Below are 23,462 nucleotides of genomic sequence, written 5' to 3'. Positions count from 1 at the left end.
GCAGCCATTATTAAATTCTGTCAATGTTTGAGGACGATATCTTTTTATGCCTTGCAGGTCAGGGTAACATTTCCGATTGTAGGCATTGTCAGTACATGTAGATGGTTATCTTGTAAATTGAATGTTGCAATCTGTATCTTGTTAAAGAATAAACATGATTGTTTAATGTTTCTTGTTCCTAACATAAATACATAAATGAAGCACCGTAAGCATAGAACATTGACGTTATAAAGCCTCTTGGAAGCTCGCATACAAAACAGCCATCTTCTTTCACCTATGTACGGCTGGAACAGCCCAGACACGGTCCTCCTGTTTTCCACAGTCGGCCTACAAACCGATTCCACAGTCGGGCTGCAAACGGACCGCCGTTCGCTGCGTGTTGGCACGGTGCGACTATTATGCAAAGTGCGCCGACAATCCCAGCGGTGCTAGTGTTGATCTCTGCGTCAGCCCTGCCCGCGCCGCGTTTGCCATTTTCCAGACTAGATCGAACAAACAACGCCGCCATCCACTGTGATTTGAGCCGGGAGGCTCCCCAGTTGGAATGAGTTTTGGGTAAAATGCGGAAGCAGTAGCATTAATGTAGGCCGTGCACAACTGCAAAGACGACAGCGTCACGCAAGTGTGGCTGTCTCTTACTTAAAAACGGTTACAAAACTTGTGTATTCCAAATGATTTGCTCGCCATCGTACCCTTTGACGCAGCACTCACTCACAGGCCGTAGATTCCTCCTCGTAAAACTTAATTGCAGTGCCCGTGTTGCCAAGCGATCGAGACGATATCCCGCGAGGGCCACCGCCGTTTCCCCCGAAACGGCCTTGTCGAAATCGCCACTCAGGCGAATCGCCGTCAGCGCCGCGGTTCATCAGCTCGGGGAATAACCGTTCCCGCCGTACGGTTCATCAGAATCACCGTCGGACTACGTTCATCACCTCGGACGATCAACGACGGCGTCGATGACGATGTGGTGTCGGCGGCGGGTCCTCGGTCAACAGGCCGTCGTCGGCAGGTGTCGACTGCGGGCGTGGTCCGACTGGCCAGGCATCGATCACGCCCATCATCGGCGAGACCGCGGCCGGCGACGACCCCTCCGTCGCCGGCGACGAACCGTCATCTGACTGTCACTGGTGAAAATCTGACAGACATCAGGCGTCTTGCCACCGATCGGCCGCTGCAGCCGCTGCATTGAGGAAAGTGAGAGTGCAATGGAGAGTATAAGAAAAAGAGTAGTGCTAGAACGCATGAACAGGATGGGGAGAGCAAGTAGAGTTAGGAAGGGCCATTAACAAAATATCAGACTGGACCAATAAGCTTAGTTTGACGGGAGATTATCCGTAGTCATGTTCACTGATTTTGTATTTTAACTGTATGTTTTTTGAAGATACAGTTTATGAGGTCAAGAGAGGAGTTATAAATTATAATAAGGTTTGATGCGAACTGCAGGCTGTTTGTATTGTTTCTCAGCTGTGCCACGGAATGTCCTCGACAAAAGAGTCCCCAGATTTCCTCTACCACTTCCTTTGTGTGTGATGACGAACCCTGTATAACAGCTCGTCACATAGCATGCTGGCAAGGTGGACACGCACTATACATAAAACCATTACAAAAACACCACGCAATAAACAACACAGCACACGAGTGCCAACACATCATACCCCCACACACCATACCACCATCCCCTCCCCTCCCCTCCCTACTTCTACCCCACTTCCCCCCTCCCCCCATCACCCCACCTCAGCGCCCATCAGACGGTCGGGCCGGGCGCACCTGCAGATGGAATCGGCGGCTGGCGTGCCGACGGTGCCGCATGTAATCAATATGGGAGCAGGCCGCGGGCCATCGGCCCGCCGCGCCGATCGGACTGCATTGAAAACACGCCGGCCCGGATCGCTCCCGGGTGATACCGAGTCGGGGACAGCAGCAGCGGCCGCGGAGGGACGCTGATCTCCACAGGCCGGACGGCGGAATTGAAATCAACCACGGTGATTCCTGGGGTCAGATTAGGCCAACGTTGTGGACCCCGACCTGGCTTATAAATACATACGTTCTTATCTTTTTTGCTGCTATACAACGAAGTGTGGGGTTATGAGCACACAATATGGATACCAACTGGATGCCCAAGGCATTGCCAGATGATTTTTTTTGCTGCATTTTGTTCTTTCCAGCATTTAGGTGACTTTTCAGGTATTCAAAAATTATTTTAGGGCTGCACTGGCGGTCGCAGCCGCTCGCAAAAGGGGGGGCCAAAGTCACACTCGCGGGACATAACATTTATCAGTCACCGGGGGGGGGGGGGGTGATCGGCTAATTTTTTACGTCCACGAGGCGCCGCGCAGTTGGCATTACTTATGCTTCATTCACCTCATTCTTGCGTGAAATCTTTAAGCTCAATTTAAGGCAAAAGCACCAGTTCCATTTCCCGTCCCACGGTGTTTCCACCGGTCGGGCCACTGCACCATGGCGACGGATCGGTGTAGCATAGGTCGGGCACGCGGATTCATGACCTTACCACAATAAAACAATTCGGAGAAGTACGGATACCTCTTGCTTTGAACAAGCATGTGAAACCCAGAGATCATTTTCAGACTATGACATTTACCCATATAGTTGTTTGGCGGCGGGAGAGAATAGGTACACCGACCTCTGGAGACCCCCGGCCCCACAGGTTCCTGGTTTTCAAAATTGGCATCTGAGGGCCGCGGCTCTATTGGGGCTCACTCAACCTGCCTTATAGTCCTACTGCTAAAAAGACTGGCCCTGAGCCCTAAGGACTTCATCAGTCTCTGCCAGCCCCAGGACCCACACCGGCTCATCGGGTCCCGACGTCGAAATATGAGGGAATCTGCGCGGGACCATCAGGACGTAATCTCGATCAGGACCAACGTACGGCTGTGCAGGAGTCTGCGTGAGCCCTGTGATCTTCAGAAGCCCACCCATGTATGTTTTCACTTAGAGGCCAGTTTAGGGCCCTCAGAGACCAGTACAGGGCCTGCAAACTACAAAGGCCAGTAGTTTGAGACCATCAGAGACCGAGTTGGGCTCTCGGAGGCTTATGTGGGTCCTACTCATTACAGGCCAACATGGGGCCCTCAGAGGTCAGCGTGGGGCCCTAAAAGACCGGAATGAGCTGTCGTTGGAACCCAGAGGCCAGCAGAGGGCCCTCAAAGGCCAAGATGAGCCCTCCTCAGAGGCCAATGCAGGCCCTTAGAGGCCAGCATCGGGTCTTCAGCAGCCAATGCGGGGCCCTCACTGGCACCTAAATGTTCGTCTTGGGACACCAGAGACAGCAATAAGGCCACTAGAGACCGGTGTGAGACCCTCAGACGCCGGTTGGGGCCCCTGAGGCCGGTAAGGGGTCCTCATAGGTCAGATGTGGGGCCTCAGAGGTCGATGTGGGCTCTTAGCGGTCAACGTGGGCGCTTGACCGCCACTGAAGTTCCCTCAGAGGTCAGTGTTGGACGCTCAAAGACCGGTGTGGGCGTGTTTTTTTAGCCTCGTGACGATCGAATCAGGGCCAGGGTCCCATACACCTATGGGGGCCCATCGGTTGCTTGAGGGGGGGGGGGGGGGGCAAATGATATGATGGCCCCCTTTATGTGCCTTGGGAGGGCATGGCCCTGATGCCCCCCGCGACCGCCACTGTGTACACATTACATACAGGCCTCTGAAATTACATACTAGCTAATGCAAACTCTATGCAGGCCCCGGAGATCCCACGCTCACCAAGCCGGCATACGGCGTCACCACCGGGCTTCTGAGGTGCACAGCACCAACCCATGAGGTCTTACTTTAGTGTCTTAGAGCCACGCTCCTTTGGCAGGGCCCACCCGCCACTGTCGAAGAGGTCTCATGCCAGCCATTGCTGGGCCTACGAGAGTCTCAAGTAAACCCACGCTGATATTCCATGTAAGATGCGGCCACACTCGACCGGTGCCAGCGACGCTGACCGCCAAATTGACAGAGTACGAAACTGAGCCCACTCATGAGTGAAATTTACGTCCTTTGATGGCGCAAGAAAGAAAATGAAACATACAAAAAGCTTTTCTAGGACTTTTGTTCGATCTGAAAGGTGGGGCCAAAAGATAGTATGGCCCCACCTTTCAGCACCAAAGGGGGGGCCATGGCCCCCGTGGCCCCCCCCCCCCTGGGACCGCCAGTGTAGGGCTGGCTAGTTCTGTAATGTGGGTGCTGCAGGGGAATCACTTGTAACGAATGGTTTTAAAGAAAGGCTCTTTCGGACTAATGCTGAAAGTTTCTCACACCAGCTGGATTTGCATACCATTTGCATGGTATTTCCAGGCGCTCATCCTGTTGCTGGTATTTGACTAGCACAATATAATGCCTAATGCTGCATACATTTGCTCGATTTCAGATATGTTCTTCCCTTTTCGCTGAATACCTAGGTGTCTATTTTTTTTTCACTGAGGGCTTTTAGCAGCATGCATGCTGCTAAAAGCCCTGCATCCATGCGCATGGAAGAAAGGCAATGCCATCCGGCAACAGTCACGAGTTTCTGATGGGCAGGCAATGCTCAAGTTTCTCCCTCCTTCTCAAAGGAATATTCCTACATGCCGGGGTATGTCTTAAGCACAGCACGAGCCGGGCAGTAAAACTATGACCAAGAAACTGTCTGTGTCAAAATGCCATGTTATTTGATAGGCCGGGCAGTAAACAAAAGTTTACTGCCCGGGTTTACTGCCCAGGGCAATGACCTCTTAACTATTGTTTATCGCATTAGCCCAGAAGCATAATTGACAGGGAGTGTATAATTGACATCAATTATTGCATGGTATTTGCCTCGTAAAATTAGAAAACTAACATTTTTTGGTAAACAATGTCTGCTCTGCTCATCAAGGGTTTTGAAATATTTTGTACAAAAGTTTGTAGTCCTTTCCTCGAAACAAACATGTAAAATATGGAAAATATAATGTATTTCACGAAGTTTACCTAGCCATAGGGCATCAACAAAGTACGATTACATGAATAAAGCAAAGATTCTTGCAAGAGCACTGGAAAATTCACGTTTAATCACTAGGAATACTATACTTTCTTCTTGTTCTTATGTCGTGGCAAATCATTCATGTATTATGCTCCTTGGATATCCACTTGTTGTGCCATTCTGAGTTGATGTTTTCAGACGCGATTCTTTTTGAAGCAAGGAGTTTTGATGCATTTTCTTCTATAAATTTTCCTTAAAACTTTATCCACAGCAGTAGCGCAATCACTGTTAGGAAATTAGGGACAAAACAATCGTATAAAAGTGTCACCAAAACCTGTCGAAACTACTTAGCAGGTATGCGGCAGGTATGCGGCATGTAGGAAAAATCTTACTGACCTCAGCCGTACGAAATTATTTGGAAACTCGGCTTGCAAAATTTGACTCCGGCCCTCGTGCTCCGCACTCGGGCCTCCGTCAATTTTGCAAACCTCGTTTCCAAATAATTTCGTCGGCCCGGTCAGTAATATATATTGGCGGATGGCCTTACATCAAGCAGAACCTGACGATACACTGTCCACTGGATAAATTTGGCCACAAAGCAAACCTAAACAGACGTCGACGAAAAGTTCTCCGGTTTTCCCCTTAGTGGCACAAACTTTGGGTCAACAAATTTAACTTATCCAGCAGTTCAAAAATTAGTTGAGAAGGCAAATACACGTAATACGTTGTGTTCGGGCTTGTCTAATTAAGAAACTTGATATAGACGCGATACTATACGAATTTGTTGTTATGTACCTAATCAATGTAGAAAAGTTGTCATACATTTTGTCGGAATGCGATACAAATAATCAAAGGCAAAGCAGAATTATTCATGTCGGGTAATCCTAATTATTAATGATTTTAATCGGTTATAGGAAATGCTTGGTGGTCTTACGGGGCACCAGCAACGAGGCGATTGGGGGAGTTATTGTAAGTGCGACAGTACATTTGTAGTTATAGCAAAACTCGATTTAGTTGGCGTAGGTATCAGCCATAACTTGACTTTTAGAAGCATAACAAAGGCATTGCCCATATTCAGCTTCGAAAGTAATATGTAACTACTTACCTTGTGCGTTACCGTGCGCCGTACTAGAGCCTCGTCAAAAATGCTATGTAAACGCGACTATTGCGGCGTTTGCTGGTTTTCCAGTTGGCAGCGATAGCTGAACCGTTCGGGGACACATCTATTCGAACTGCTGCTCGGGTCCGTGGGTCAAGGACGAGATGCTCGGGGCCACTGAGATATGCCGGGGGCGTCACTGACACAACCGGCCGGCCGGTGCAGTGGTACTTAAACGGGTAGGATGTTATGCTGACGTTACTCTACTTAAGTCCAAGTCTTGGGAAGTTCGACGTGTATGGAAGATAAAGGATGCTAGCCAAAATATCAACTTCCAAACAAGTTTGTCATGTTTTTTTTCTGAGGACCTGATTATCTTGCGTCCTTCAGCCTCCTTGCAATGATTGCCTACATAGTTTGAAAATGAATTGATGGTGCAGCACATTACTTACATTTTTCAATACCTGTTACGAAATGGATGGCAATGTTTTAGATAAACATGACTTCGCGTGTCAATATTCGATTCACTGTAAAACCATTGGGACTGGTTGAAGTCCGTAAGAAGGCCCTCGACCCTGCGCCGTGCTCGCGGCCCGTCTGTGGTCCGACTGTGTGCGAATGTGTGCGCGCTGGCGGCGCCGGGTCGGCGCTGCACACGACCATTGATTGGAGCCGGGACCGGCGGGCGGCGGCAGCGGCGGCGGCGGCCCGGGCGGTGGGCGGCCGGCTCGGGCGGCGGCCGACCGCCAGTGTCGCACCATGCGCCCGCCGAGCGGGAGTCGCCGCCGGCAGTGTCCGTGACCGGTCAGCTCGGAGTCAGTGCGCCGGGCCGCCATGGGCGGCGGTAAGCCGCTGCAGTGGGTGCTGCGCCGCGGCCGGCCCGGCCGGCGGCCCACCGCCGGCAGCGGCACGGCCAGCGGCGGCAGCACGCCGCCGCCGGGAACCATCAAACCCTTCACACAGGCCTCGCTGGAGCGGCTCGAGACCAGGACGGCCGAGGCCCGCAAGCACTTTGGCGTGCTGCCGCGGCGCAACGCGCGCCTGCAGGATGGCTCTGTGCTGCCCACCAAGTTCTCGCCGTTCCCGACTCACATGTACGGCCGGCCGCTGGAGGAATTCGACCAGTTCATATTCGAGGAGGTGAGTGGCCCTCGGCGGCCTCGAGGGGTGCCGGGTGGGACACTGAGTGACCCCGGCGAGTGTGTCTGAATAGACAGGGGGTGGCAGGTGGAGATAGGCTGCTTTTACACAGGAATTGATATCAGCGTCTTCATGCTATGCATTCGCTGCCTTTGATGTCGCAGGAAAATGCAGAGTGCACGGCAGCTCCACATTCTACTAGGAAAGACAAGGAGTTTGATAGTGATAGATCTGTTTACACGATTTGCATCATGTCAAAGTTTGCAGCAGTATGTGGATGACTTTTATCAAGTTGATCTTCATTTATTGGGCCCCGTAAGATCGATGACCTAGCGAAAATCATGCTGATTGTGTCATCAGTGAATTAGCTATGAACTCAATCTATGGACCTTGTAAACCTGGGGTCATGGTACCGGGTTTCTTCCACAAACTGTCCGGTGCTAGTTTGTTCTGAGTCCACAATGATCATTTGATCCCCTGGCAAATCATCAACAATGTAGAAAATGCACAGTATTACATACCTATGCCATACTGTTTCCAAATATCATCAGTATGTGTAATAGAGTCAGCCTTATTCTGGGAATCATTTCCTATTGATCAGCCCCCTTTTATTCTTGTTTGACAGTCAATGCGTGGATGTCGCTATATTTTGAGCCCTGTATGCCTTACCGACGCTATGTGAGTTGGCGCTGGGCAAATACGCGACATGGTTAGAAGGCGCTGGCCCAATGGAGGCTTTCACTTTCCAGTGTGTCTTGAGCACTGTTCCTGAACTCAACGACAATTGCCTCGACTATTGTTGTATCAGTAGGCAATCTCTTGCTTCCTTTTATTTACGTATTTATATCGTCCTTTTGATGCATGACCATAATGGCATGGATTTGAGAGTTGAACGGAATATTTCAGGCGAGCGGAGCCGGGTATACCCGCGGTCAGAAATATTCTAAGCGGGCTTGAGACGGGTACGACCTGAGGTCAGAGGTGGAGGTCGGGTATGGGGTACAATTAGGGGGAGAGGTCACGTTACAAGCCAGGTGATAACAGAGGGCAGAATGGGCCGTGTCCGGCTACTGGAATGCTAAACACTCGACTCTAAATTCTGATGTGAACCTGGAATTTCCCTCTTGGGCAGTAAAGATTAGAACCTGTGCTGCAAAACCCGCTTAGGTGGTTCCGGCTTCGGTTATCTGTCCATTTAACTTGTAAAATGCTCCGACAATTGAAAAGGAGTTTGAAAGGCTATTGGCATGCTAACTACACTATGGTAGAAAGAAGAGTGGTGATTTAATTCAGTTTTGCAATGTAGCCACTCGGTAATACGATAAGACGTCCGAACACGTTCGTGTTGTCGCTTTGGAGTTCAATGAATACTTTAGGGACGTAACACATTGTTGCATTTTCTTCATTTGAAACGTATGACGGTAAAGGAGAGCTACATTATCGCATTAGCAAGTAAAGTACAACTGCCATTCATTATCTGTCCCTTCCTGACGTGACATTATTTTTTTTTTTTTTGTGATAGTATTTTCGCGTCACCATCGAGGCGAGCTCAAGCTAGTCTCACTTACAATTGCATCATGCGATTTCTGCTTATCTTTTACGAAAACTTTTTAATTTGATTATACTTGTTGGAAACTGATGTTTTCACTGGTTTTATTGATGCAGTTGTATGAAACAAAGTCTAGAACGTCTCATGTGATCACCTTGCCTATCTACGTTTGTGTTTACATGAAACCAAACTAGCCCTACCAAATAAGTTACTATATAATACTGTAACTATACTTTAAGTATGCTATATTATACTAGCACTACCAAATACATACAATAAGCTGACCCTCCTACATTCAAGTAATCCTGCATTACGTATGAATATGAAACACCCACAGCCATTATCGGACTCATGTATGGACTGCAGATTGTACTGCAGTGTTGTTAACATCACATCACAATTATTTTACTTTCAAGCAATGCACTGCACCTTGGACGTTGCAATTTGTGTATGTGAGGTCCTGGTACGGGGCAAAATCGTCCCAAAAAGAGCCCCTGTTTTTACACCGATGACGATTCTTTCCGGCTCCACATCTCTGTATGTCCGCTGCCGCTTCCCGCAGTGACCATTGGGATGGAAAATAAATGGGATGGGAAAATAACCACCGAATTCCGGCTCTGCCCCGGAGGATAGACCCGAGGGGCGGCGCCGTGTCAGATGCGGCTGTGTCAGACCCGCCGGCCATCTTGGCTGCATGCTCCCTCCCGCTCCCGCTGGGAAAAAGGAGCGTGACGTCACGTGACATGCCGTGACGTGACGGCGCCGCCAAACAGTTGAGCGAGACTCACAGTCACGGCACCGGTCGATACTTGCTTTCTTGGCCGTTCGGCGCCCTGCTGGGTCCAGGCCGAGCCGCTTCTACCCCGGTTCGATGCTGGCTTGGTGGCCTTGGTGGTACCATATTACACCGTCACCTTCCAGTGGGTGCCGGGGCATGCTGGCCTGGACGGAAACGAACACGCCGACCAGCTGGCCGGAGAAGCGGCCGCTGCGGAGCAGCCGGACGTCCAGATCGACTTCGCCAGCGCCAGAAGCGCGATCGGGCGCCGGGTGGGGACGATGGTCGACGCGAGAACAAGAGCGTCCCACCCCCACCCGGCGCCCACACCGGGCCACAACGACCTGTCCCGCTGGGAGGCATGTACCCTCTCCCAGCTGCGGACGGGCGCATCGCCGCTCACGCGGGACGTCGCCCACCGCCTAGGCCTGGCGGTGGACGCGGCTTGCCCTGCGTGCGGCGAGCCGGACAGCGCGGCCCACCTGCTGACCGACTGTCCGGCCTACGAGGCTGCGCGGCGCCGCCGCTGGGGACTCAACCCGAGCCTGGGGGACGTCCTCGGCGGACCGGCGCCGTTGGTGATTGAATTCATCCGGGCTGTCGGGCGGACCGACCCTCCGGTCGACCCGCCTGCGCCGTCGTCCCCCTAGGGGGGCGACGGGTGAGGTGCAAAAGAAGAAGAAGAAGAAGGGCGCTCGTACCCGGCGCCCCAGGCAATTCCGGCCGCCCTGTCCAACACCGGTCCGACCCATTCCAGGTCCTGACGATTCGGTCGGCGCTGTGTCCGATACGAATTGAAGACGCGGCCGCTCGCCGCGCGTCCGGGTCGACAGTGCCCGATGGGAAAATAACCACCGAATTCCGGCTCTGCCCCGGAGGATAGACCCGAGGGGCGGCGCCGTGTCAGATGCGGCTGTGTCAGACCCGCCGGCCATCTTGGCTGCATGCTCCCTCCCGCTCCCGCTGGGAAAAAGGAGCGTGACGTCACGTGACATGCCGTGACGTGACGGCGCCGCCAAACAGTTGAGCGAGACTCACAGTCACGGCACCGGTCGATACTTGCTTTCTTGGCCGTTCGGCGCCCTGCTGGGTCCAGGCCGAGCCGCTTCTACCCCGGTTCGATGCTGGCTTGGTGGCCTTGGTGGTACCATATTACTGCAACTGCCGGGCCGCGGTCCGCCCGCTGACTTCCATTGCAGCGAATGTGCTTACCTGTATAGTGAGTCAGCCGGGCGCTTTTACAACTGACGGGTTATTTTATGATGGATTGGGCGACCGCCTGGCTAATGGCCGTTGTGGGGTTGGGTACGTGCTGGCGGAAATGTAGCGACGATTATGCGTCTTCTGGCGCGCTGCACGTGGACGTGGCGCACATTGGGGTGCTGTTTATGAGTGACTAGAATCCTGGCATCCTTCCGATTCCAAACTCTGCTGCTACCTGACGGCAACCGCTCCTTTGGTTGATAAGTGAACAATTTGACGTTCATTTCTTTTCAACATTTTGTGTTGTGCGAGCTTGTTCAGGGATTCCCCGTTGATTGTTCCATTTGCAACTCTGCCATGTTGTCGGAAGTTTATCAGTATTTAAAATGGACACTGAGGAGCAGTCATGTATCGTTAGTATCGTGTTCGGTGAATGTCTTCGGGGATCTTGCAGCACATCTTGTTTAACCTAGGACTTCGCGGTCTCACCTCATTTGGTGGAATCAAATCAACTCGATAGAAAGGAAAAAGGCGACATCTGTCACACTGGTCTGGAGGTCGTCTGGCTTCCTGTCGCTCTCAGTTTCAGGCGATCCGTGCCACAGGTGACCGAACGTCCGGCTTCTTTGTCTTGTGAAGAAAACGGGCCATTGCCAGCCCGTTCATGTCCTATAAGCTCATAACGGCGTTTCGTACCATTTTATCGCCGGGGTGGCATGACACCGGGGACGACCCAGCGACGGCCAGCCATGCAAATGGGGTGCCAACGGATCATCAGCCTAGCTTCTTGCGCTGTTTTGGGCATCATAGCGAGCCTACATAGGGCCGTTTGTGTGGTTTAAGTTGGAAATAATATTTGATAGTCAGAATCGACTGGCCTGGTGGTAGGAAGAATGATCCAGTGTTAGTTTCTCCAGCTTGCTGGTGGTCTCAAGAGATAGGGGTCATGACTCCCTAAAATCCGTTACCCTTCCAATGACACGTTTTGGAAAAATCATTGGAAGGCTGGTTAATCTCCGTAAAACAGTATAATTATGAAAATGATATTACCTTTTTGTGTTTATCCATTGGCGATCAAAACCAACTCAATGATATCACAGCAGCTGTTTAGAGTCATTATTTGACCGTGTTTCTGCCGATGATCTGCTGACCTTTATCATCCGCTGGGTGAGTTGGGCTGTTTGATGTTAATCTCTCTGTCATGTGGACTGACCCGCCGAGTTCAAACGGTGCCGACCTGCCGGCAGTGATCACCTCGTCTTGGTCGGCTGACCGCACTCATTGCTTAAAGGGACACTCCCACCTGAACATTAGTTTTTAGTTGAGATAGCCAAATTGGTGGCCATGGCCTGCAAATACCGGTTTGGGCACTCACAACATCGACAAATGCTTTAATTCGGAGATATGGAATTTCAAACTTGCAGTTTTCGGATTCTAAGGGGCTAGTGCATTGGTATGCCCCCTTAGAATTTGTGACGTCAGCGGAGATCTAACGATTTTTAAATCTTTTACTAAAACGTTTGGTAGCACGCGGTGGTATATGCTGCTTTGCGCGCAACAAATGCCGCACTTTCAAATAAAGTCGCTAGGAACAGCGGAGATCCCAAAAAGTAAACAAAAGTAAAAGTCTAATATCTTGAAAACCGGTGAATATTTTTCGATGAAATTTGGTAGATATTCGTTTTCGCTCTTTCTGAACCGAGCGACATCACTTTCGTGCCAATTCATTAACTTTTTTGAAGGTGGGAGGGTCCCTTTAATACCGAACAATGCAATACAGTGCTCAACTCCCTTGGGTCGGTTGACCCCACTCACTGCTCAATCCCGAACAATACGTGCTGTAGCACTCTTCTCACTATATTTATTGACTGGGGCCAGGGCAACTGATGCTGTGATGCAAATTTGCCTGACAGTTCCTGAATTTGTAGGATTCCTGTCTAAATGGTTGCGAGCTGGGCAACCTATCTCTCTACGGTAGCGTGTGAACAGTAAGCTACTTAACTAAAAAAATATGAGTGGTAACGAGCTGACGCGGCTGCTCACTAGCGCATGGCTGAAAGTGAGCAGACCGAGATAGTTTCCAAGAAACGTGGCCCAATGATCACATACGCGATGCACTAATAAAACACTTCAAATGGCTGTAGTTTCGCTTTTAATTACTTATCTTGCAAACACGCGAAATTTGTTGGCAAAGGTCAGGCAGGCCAGCGACATTTAGGCAAATGAAAACACCACTCGTCTCAACATTGCGGAGCACAGGTTGTAGTGCTTTCGCATTAGTAGCAAAAATACAGAAAACAACGGTTTTAATGACATAAATTGCTTTACAGCGCAAACATCACATTTGCTTTTTGATATAAAAGACAATCCATCCATTTATACCCATCTTATAATATCGGCGGTCAGAACCATGCAGGTCAAGCTGAGCAGTGCGTAATGTCAATTATTGGTGTAAAATGATATAGCCTTGCTGGTAAAGGCTTATGCGGTTACATGTTTCCTGGCTACTTGTTGGTTACAGATGCGTACCTTATTTTCAAGCATACCTAATTTATTGCTATGAGTGTGTTTTTTTTTATTTATTTAGTGAAGCTTGAAACCTGTCATTCAGATATTAATGCACTTTTGAACTCTCCGCTTATTTTAGATTTAGTACTTAATGTTTTTAATAAATGGTCAGGACCATAAATATTGCACAATACATAATGTGTATCCGTCCACCGCAACCTTAGTTGTTATGCCATCCAATCCAGCCGACTCAACATAACCAAACATTGTAAACAGCGCCCTGCCGCTGGTTTACGCCAGGCAAAGTGTTGCCGAGATGGCGAGGAGGACGTTTTATGCCCCGAGCCTTGTGCGCAGGCATGTTTTGATAGCCTAAAATGGATGCATGAAAAACACACTTATCTTCTTTTGATCAATAACGCAGAGCACGAAATCAGATGTCTATATGGAAAAATATTTATGGTGAAGCATATACATGGCGGCGAAATGTTGATGTTTCGCAACTTTTTCTGTGGCTAAAGAAGAGAGGCTGTGAATTGGTAAGACGATTGATTCCGGCTGATTCATATTATGTTTTGTTTTTTAAGGGAAAGGTGCTCAGACCAGTGATTATAGTGATTACAATGATCTCATTAACTATCTATGTACATACTGTCCCTTACCAAGCGATTGAACATAGTAATTACGGCTTTGTCCAAGAGCGGTGCGCTAAGCGTGAATGGCTCTTACTCTACCGTCGCGGGCACGGCACTGCCTTATTGGTCTAAAGCCGCGGTCCTTATGTATTGCTTGGTGTTTACTGACTTGTGTTTGCACTGCAAGCGTAAGCTTTTGGCTATCCATTAGATTTCCATTAATAGCCGGCGCAAATAATCAATCTATTACACACCAACATGGGCCACATGTGGCTTGCTTCAATGAAGTTTAGCAAACATGCGATCAGTTGTCATTAACTGAGTTTCAGTGACTTATTTGAAACCTACCACCAATCATGGCCGTTTCATCCATGGGCACGAGTTTTTGAAGAAGTTGAAATATTTGTTTCCTCACTATCGGCTTCGCCGATATCTCTCTTCCTCTTCCTCTTTCTCTTTCTCTTCCTCTTCCTATTCCTCTTCCTCTCTCTCTCTCTCCCTCTCTCTCCCTCTCCCTCTCCCTCTTCCTCTCCCTCTCCCTCTCCCTCCCTCTCTCTTTCTCTCTCTCTCTCTCTCTCTCTCTCTCTCTCTCTCTCTCTCTCTCTCTCTCTCTCTCTCTCTCTCTCTCTCTCCCCTCTCTTGTCTCTCAGAAGTCAGAGTGCCACGCACGCACTCTATACTTGCACTGACAGAAGCGGCGCATTGACGGCGGAGTGTTTTCCATAGGCGACGGGAGCGGAGACCGATGTTCTCCGGTGCTGGCTCAGAGCTGATGTCCACTGACATCTTCACCGCTGGTGTCAATTGGCGACAGGATGGGACGCGTTACGACGTCCACGGAATTGAAAGGGAGCCGGAAATAAGCCGGGATAATGAAAAAGATTAGGATCTTTTTCATATGTTATTTTCCTTGGAACGTATTTAGACGCGCAAGCTATTCACTGGAGGTGGAAAATTCTCGGATATTCTACGTCTTGATTTGACTTTTTGCTGTTTCATCTTTTGAATTTACTTTATTCCACCTGTGTTAAAAGTAATCAGTACTATTATCTCAGCACAAGGTCACAAGATCTTTGTCAGATTTGACGATTATACAACTCAATGCTTGAGGTACACTATATGTAGCTAAAAAAATTGTTTGTCTAACATGGGTCTATGTAGTTCAAGCTACAGGAAACAAATAATTGCCTGGAGACGTACTTGGTAGTTGGTTGAGGGATGACTTTAAATCTCAGCAATTGCACTTTTTTAGTTGTGATCGAATGATGCTTAAAAGTTGCTGACAAAGTAGATGCCAATTGATTTGAATTGGGACTCACCCAATGATGAATGGTGACGCTAATTACACCTGAGTTATGGCCAGTTAACGCAACAGCTCTTAATGGCTTTAGTATGCCAGAAGAATTAGAAAGATGATACGTTTCCACAAAGCTGATGATGGGAATTGTGTTATCGGCTTCCATTTACAATCAAAGTGTGCCGGTGTGTCATCTGAGATGTAAAAGCGTCGCCAACAAAATTTGGTCATCAATTCTGGTTTGCGTGCATCCAACAGATCGTTTCTGATGTCACATTGTAGTTTTTGTAATGTAAATGCGCATTGTGTAGACGCACTTATCTTTGTTTTTGTTTCACGACTCATTCCTCCGCATGTCTTCGTCTCATGCCAGGCAATAGGCTATCAAGGGAACCTTTTTAGAGTCATATGTGCCTTAAAATCATACTTGCGGATGCCCTAAGAAAAAGCTAACGTCATTTGGAGACCCGAGACATCGCCACTTTCTTTTTCGCATCGGTAAGGTTAGATATCAGCTCCATAAACAGAATACTATATTTCCCTTATCGAAGTCTGTCGCGATCCTGACCTCAGCACCCCCCGCCGACCCTGTCCGTGACCCCCAGAGCAGAGGTCGACGTCGACCCTAGCCGTTGATCTGCCTCCCTCCTTACGCAGCTCTGTCTGCAAACGTTGAGCAGCAGTGAGCAGTGGGCACCTTGGCCCACATGGCGGCCCCCTTCAGCCGTCAGCGGCCGGAGCGCGGCCCGACGCGAACATACCTCCTTACCTGACGTCAATAGCCCCCTATCGATTCGTGGTGCCGGCACGCGGGCCGCGGCCGCCGGCCGGGGTGCTGTGGTCGGGGGCAGGGCGGGCTGGACCGGCCGACCGCCCCACCCGGCCTGTGGCCCTGCGCTCTCGGCGGAGAAGGAGCCAGGAAACATCCTCAGCAGAGCGCACAGAGCTGAGCGCGACAGGCGCCGGCGGTACAGTCTGACGGCCGTCCGGATGTCGAGGACGTGTCATTGTTCGTGCTCTATGACGTTCTCTGCAGATCTGTGCGAGGCAGAGTCGGCGCCATTTCTGCTAAAAGCTGTAGCGGATACGGCCAAAGTATGTGAGTGTATTAGCGTAACATGCGGCCCCGCAACTACCTCATTGACGTGTTATTCGGATCATCTACTTGGTTATTAGCGCACTCACAGCCCGCGCTGGCCATAAACACAAAACCACCATACCCCAGAACCTCGACAGACCGGCACGAATTAGACGTAAAGGAGGGTAAGCGCCCTCCTCATGCACATACCCGCATGAAGGAACTATGGCCTCACCGTCGAATCGACACCTTTGCCTGTAACGACCAGGCTGCACGAGTGGTCTCACGAATACAATACACCCGTCCGGTGTTACGGAGCCTACCCAACAGTGACAGCAACATCAGTCATCGGCACATGGCATCGCGAGCGCGCTGCCGACGCGGCGGTTCATTGGTCGGCCGATCGGTCACGTGATTGCCCCAGGGAGCCGGCAGCTGGCCTGCGGACAATGGCCGGGTCATGACCCGCTCAAAGAGGCGCCGACGCACCTGTCGACGGCCCGCGAGACCGGCGGACTGTAGTGCGCGGCCCGGCAACAGCGACTGGTGCACTGGCCGAGTCAGGGGGAGGGATTGTGAAGGGGATTGGTCTGATGTAGAAAATGCTGGTCTGTTGAGACGATTTGGGCCGAAGGATGCCATCAAGGCCCTTATCCCTCGTTACTGTCCTTTCATACCAGCTGGCGTGAGATAGTCGAACAGTTGTTAATGAATTTTCCTTACCAGGAAACTGACTCTAAATATACGATGTTTCGCCAGTATTCTCCCAAACGTTTTTAATATCGATACATATCAATTGATTGGTTCAAGTGTACCTTTGCCAGCGTACTTATCATTAGGTATATATTTTATCAAACAGGGTGAATAGCAAAACACGCCATATGGTATAAATGTGCGAGGTGAAAGTCATTCTGTGATGTAATCCTCTGAGGACTTCTGTAAATATCACCGAGTCGTTTGCCAGCAAGGGACGGTTATGCAACCTGTCCAAGTTCTCGGTAAACACACTTACCAACGTAAAACACGCACGCTTTTACGCATGTATCCTGAAAAGGTTCAGATGTTCCGTGTCTGGTCACCAATGCATCAGATGTTCCGTGTCGGGTCACCAATGCATCACTGAAGGTGATGTATCGCTGAAGGAATTGAATGGTGTATGGTTCTACATGATTTTGTTGGTTTCCCTGCCCTTCGATTATGCTTAACAATTAAATAGGCATACTCAACATATTGCTGCTAATTGATATAGTTCTTATGACTCACATCAGCTTGCGCCATGCATATTTAATATGATATATCTTGATCACGTAGTTTGTTACGATGTGTTCCAATACAGTGGTCAATACAGACAGGCCTAAAAAAATGTGGCTGAATTTGTCTTCATACCGAGCACCATTGGGCTCAAGGCGCTTTTATCAAAGGTTCTTTCCATCATTTCCATGCAGCTAGACGCATACAAATATTCAGTTCCGATGTGCTCCGGCTCCGTTGCTTTCAGTGGGCTGGGATAAGAAAACAAGCTACAAAGCATAGGAAGTCTTGTCGGGGGCGGGCTAGGTTGTCGTATTCTGCGAGTACTGTATTTCTTGCTGTGCAAGATTTGAAATGGAAAGGTAGAAATTGAGACCACGGTTATCTGTATTCTGTATTGACCACTCCCTTCACCACCAAACGTGCCTGCGTAGCTTGTCGCCAAATGCTAATCCACCGGAACTAGAAGTGTCGGGCCTCACGAGCGACCGCTTCTTTTCTAGCAGGAATTATGCGCTAATGCTACTTGGCAACAAACTTTGGCTGGCCAAATTATATGGTGGGTGGTGATTCGGGGTGGCTTGGAGTGAATGTATGGGCTGGGAAACTTTTGCTATTAAGTTTTCCTGATCTCCAATAGTGACGAGAAGTGTGATTGGTTAGTGTGATCAGGGCCGATGCAACAAGTCCAGCTGATTTCAAGAATTAATATGTCGGAAAATAGTGTTTGCTATTACAGTCCTTAGCTTCCTTTACTGTTGTAAATAATGTTTCAAGAAAAGAAAAAGACAAGTACTTTGAATTCATCTTAAGTTATAGATATAATTAGGCGACACCCGATCAATGTGTATGTTTAATTGCATGATAAAGCAATTAACTCAAAAAGCTACAAATGTCTTTTCCTAGGTAGACTCTGAAATATCCTTTTTACCAGCCTTCGCTACGCCAATCCTCACGAACACTCAATTTGAATCTCTTTCACTTTGAGTTTTTTGACAGATTGCTCATGTTCCGTCTCCTATAGACCAGCCTACTCGGCGAACTACAATCATATATCTTTGCTGGCATCTTATGTCACAAACTTGTTTCTTGTCGCTTTTTTCGGCTTTTATATACTTCTTTTCCTCTCGCTGTGTTCCTCTATCTTATGGCCTTCACACGGCTTCCAGCCCTCTGCTGCCTTTGTTGTCAGCTCGACAGCGCATGCTACCCCGCCCTAGGCCTCTGATCTGCAGTCTCAATCATTCGATCTTTTCCAGATGTCAGCTCGGTTCATCTTCCCCACATTTCTACAGGACCTGTTGCCTCTGGGGACAAGGAAAGAAAATATTTTGTGACGTTTGACGTATCATGAACCTCGAATTAGTGTCGATAAAGCCATCATCTGAGAGAATGGCGCTGTTAGATAGACGATGACCCAGTAACGTTTGTCTGTAAGATTTAATGAAGCACTCGTCTTTGTGCCGCTGTTTTACGCCTTTATTTTCGTCCTTCGTGGCCTTTATTTTTTTGGCGGTGACCGTGTTTTCTGCAGGCCGTTGAAAGTTTCCGCCATCAGGGCGTTGATCTGTTGATTTCCCGTCATCAGGGTAGGTCGTTTATCGCAATGGCCCCCTTCAACCCGTCGCTTAGGCGGCTCCAACTTAATCTGTAACAAAGCAGCACTCCATAAAACTCTGAACTTCGTAGACTTCTTCACCTCCTTCTAGGAGTTTCTTCCCTACTTTGTCAAGTAGTATTAAACTCAATTTTCCATCTGAGAGACGTCTAATATAGTTTGATAAAGTAGCTTATGTCGTTACTTGTGGCTTTGAATGGCTATTTTTGTAATTGTCTTATCGCTAGTGTGTGACGGCATTAATAGGGCTTACTGACTGAAAATGTGGAAAGGCATGTTGCCCGGTCATTTCCTTTCTTACGTGTTAAATGTGAGGGTGATTAGTATGACTTCAGACAGACAGACAGACAGACAGACAGACAGACAGACATATAGACAGACAGACGGACAGACAGCGTTTCTCCTAGCGACGATCTCAAATGGTTATGTATATGGCATTATACAGGGTCCTTCATAATGAATGTTACTTTTGAACATTTAGTTAGGAGCTCTTAATTTATCACTTCCGCGTGAATTTTATATGCGTATTGTTGCAAATTGATTAGGGTTTTGTCCCAAAAAAATAAAAAATTCACAACGCCAATTTTCCTTCACGGAAAAGCAGAGTATGTCGACACCACTAAAACGCATTACGGATTACGGTCGACGGACAAGTCTTCATCCATTGGCTCTCCCCTGGGTCAACACTGAACGGGGTGGCTTACCTCAGGCTGCTCAAGGAATGCTTCTGCCTCAGGTCAGGGACAAGGTTCAAAGAGACGGCCTGTGGTTCCAAATTGTCTTATCGCTAGTGTGTGGCGGCATTAATAGGGCTTACTGACTGAAAATGTGGAAAGGCATGTTGCCCGGTCATTTCCTTTCTTACGTGTTAAATGTGAGGGTGATTAGTATGACTTCAGACAGACAGACAGACAGACAGACAGACAGACAGACAGACAGATAGACAGACAGACGGACAGACAGCGTTTCTCCTAGCGACGATCTCAAATGGTTATGTATATGGCATTATACAGTATGTAGTTTGCACCAGTGTTTTTAGTTTGATAACAGTTGGCCTTATCTTGGTATAGATAACTTTCTCTGTTTGGAAAACGTCACTAACTTTTATATATTATCCAATTTGTGGAAGCTGGCTGAAGACAAAAACTCTGGCCCCAGTCACGGAAGCAGTGCCGCAGCCGCAAAACATGGGCCCCTGTTCTTTGTCCGGGAACCAATTAGTCTCTGTCGCTGTTAGCCACATCAGGCCCAGGGGCAATCTGAATGGCTCCCGGCCACTATCACTCTTAGCAGGATTACCGAGCCACCGACAGACTGGCCGACCAACGGACAGGCAGAGATACCGACCTGCCGGGCACCGGCGGGGGGACAGACACAGACCAACCCACCAATAGACCCGCCGGGCGCCGACAGACAGACCAGACGATGAAAAGACCTACCGACGGACAAACCACCTAGCCGACCCACGGCCGACCCACCAACTGACAGGTACCGACCGACCGACCGACAGGCAGAAACAGGCCTCACAACAGACCGACCGGCAGACCAACCCACCGGCCGACCCTCCTAACAAAAGAAAAACAACGGGAATAAAGGAGGAAAGTCGGCCGACCAACCGTCCCACATACGCACAACGCACATCCAAGATGTGCGTTGACCCCAAGGCCCCAAGACCGATGGTCGGACACATTCTGATCGACTTGGGTTCCAGTTAGAGCAAGCTTGGTCGCATTGAAGCTCGTCAACTTACGCCCTGGAAGGAAATAACGGACATGTACCAAACCAGCACACTCAGCGATTTCCAGCACATATATTTCGTAGGAAAATGGCAGAAATCCTCATGGAATAGCACGTTCCCATAAAGCTGATGCATGCAGGCACGCTCTCCCTAAGGAGAGAGTATGGTCAGACCTTGTGCTAAAGTATAACTGTTGTCGGATCCTCTCTATGGATACTCTCCTATCTCGCTACCCCACGGATTACACAGTCACGTATCCCTTTCACAATAACATAGTGCATTTTTCAGCGGACGTCATAGATATTCTGTTGACCACCGTCAACTACCGTCCAGTAGGACCCAGATGTTCCAAGTTCCCCCACTACCACCGTCATCACCGCTACTGTCACTAACCAACACCACACAACCACCACCATAGATAACATGAGTCATGTTATCTATGCCACCGCCAATCGCCAATGCCAACAACCATCAACCACCAACCACCATTGCTATTAACATCGCCACCATCCACCATCACCACCGCTAGGCCACTATTCACCAAGAACTGCACACCGTCGCCACCACCAGCCACCATCACCACCGTCACCGCCACCACCAACCACCGCCAACCGTCACCACCTCCTGCGGCGGGCCGGCGGCGGCGGCGAATTGTTTACACCGGTGCAGGAGGTGGCGGCGGCGCTCGCTGGCGTCCCATCGGGCCCCATTAGAGCCGGAACGCGTCACTGGCGCGCCACCATTGCCGCGCCCCCACTGCCGGCTTTATGGTGATATAGGCGCGCGCCGGCCCGGTCCGCTGCTGGAGCGCGAGCCAGCGGTCTTCATAGCGGACAAGGGAAGCGAGCTTAGTATCTTCACCGCTGCAGCCATGGCGGTCTGTTTGTTTGATGTTATTCACCGGAGACTGGTGAGTCCTGTTGGTGAATTGATCTTGGATGTGGATGCTGGGTTGGTAAAGGAAGTGCGACGTGCTCTTGTTTCATTTAGCTTGACACGCTACATCTAGAACGTCAGTTACGGAAATGTTGCAAATATAGAGCGATTGGGTCGATTGTTTCAGTCTCCTGATCATCCTCATTAAATCCACGAGATTTCCAAATTGTTCTCAGATTACCCACGTTGCGGAATAAAAACCCGAGGATCGTCGGACTAAAAAATGGAAACAAGATCGCGGAGATGAGAACCGCGTTGTCATTCGGCTTGACATGATGAAATTTGCATGCCAAATGTAAATCTATCTCCGATCGTAGCACATGTTTTCTCCATATAAAGTAGAGTTAATCTTGTCCTGTTCTTGCAAAATAATTGTAATAACTAGCTTCCTGATGAATTATACTTTATAAATGAAGCAATGAATGGTAGGTAAATGAAATTTCAATCGCTTCATTGACTAGAGCAAGTAACGCTATAATAACTAGTTTACATTTTTTTTACAAAATCTTACGGACACCTCCTTTTCTGAGTCGCATTGCGGAGTCGCTCTGGCCCCGGCGCTGCTCTGACATCAATCACGTTGGTGTTCTCTTTTTTTTTTAAGGGCTACTACGACGCGGTCAAGTCCAGCTCATGTATATCGACACATGTTTTGGCCGCTGTGTATCATGTAAACCAGATGCGGCTGGGACGGACGGCTCTGCAGCGTCCTGCATTGTTACCGCTGTCACGTCCAGGCGAGCGGAGGGCCGGGTGGGACCCGACTGGGCCGCTCAGGTCGAGCTTCAGCGCGATACGGAGCCGGCAGCCAGCGGAAACTCACCCCCGGAGAAGTCTGACCGAGTGCCGGCGAACGGTGGCTGACTTCCAGACCGCCCGATCAGAATAACTATTGTTAGACTCAACTGGTCGGATTAACTATTGCCCTCCATGGGTTTGGAGTCATCGAGAAGTTTGGACCTCGGTTAATCTATTGGGCTAGGCTACCCGCTGGGGACCGGTTCTAGGAAGTACTGAGAGAACTTATGAATTCTCTTTGTACTAGAGGGCACCTGAATGCATCTTAAGTCGCCGATGGATGGTGGCGTGTGATTTGCTCTTAGTTCTGTTGGCTGGATGATAACGTTGAGACCATGAGGCGATGCATGTCTTAGTTTTCACCGACAGTTATCGGAAATCCTCGGGCTCACAAAGCTATTCAAGATGGCGCGGACAGAATGTCTACCTTTTTGTCAATTATTGAAACTGGAGGCAAACGATATTGTCGCAACGCAACCATTAACGCTTTATCAACCACTAACAGTCGCCGATCCCCACTGAAATTACAATAAACCCGCCGCCGTTCGGCGCACTCGACAAACAGTTGAGTCTGTCGGCCGCTACCTCAGTGTGCCCAACGAGCGCCGGGGGACGGTCGGTCCGGGCTCTGAGCGCATTATGGCCCAACCAGGGGTGCTAGCCGGTCCGTCCCGACAGCAATGGCGCGACAATAGACTGCTGTCAGACGGTTAAACGCTCCCGCTCCATCTCCGATTCAATTTCCATGCCAACTGGGGAAAATGGAAGGAAGTGGCACCGAAGAATGCTCGTAGAAACTTTTTCTACGCATATTTCTACGATTTGTGTAACTGTAAAGTCATGTTCAAGGAGCAGTTCCTGGAGGGAAGTGGCGATAGAACTGAAATCGTGGCAG

At 49.4% G+C, this 23,462-nt stretch overlaps 1 protein-coding gene across 1 annotated transcript in view; it reads left to right on the top strand.

Annotated features, from left to right (window-relative positions):
* Positions 1-6,748: 6,748 nt before the first annotated feature.
* LOC122366692 (sodium channel protein 60E-like) overlaps positions 6,749-23,462 on the top strand; it is a gene marked incomplete at its 3' end in the record, with an annotated part of 103,519 nt that continues 86,805 nt past the window's right edge. The window contains exon 1 of the mRNA XM_043339207.1: positions 6,749-7,178. Within this exon, the coding sequence (XP_043195142.1) occupies positions 6,873-7,178 (306 nt within the window). The remainder of the gene's footprint in view (positions 7,179-23,462) is intronic.

This window comes from Amphibalanus amphitrite, unplaced genomic scaffold, assembly GCF_019059575.1.
Source record: "Amphibalanus amphitrite isolate SeventyFive unplaced genomic scaffold, NRLGWU_Aamphi_draft 000825F_arrow, whole genome shotgun sequence".
NCBI lineage: Eukaryota > Metazoa > Arthropoda > Thecostraca > Balanomorpha > Balanidae > Amphibalanus > Amphibalanus amphitrite.
The sequence above is the reverse complement of the archived record's forward strand: the minus strand, read 5'-3'. Positions and strand labels throughout refer to the sequence as shown.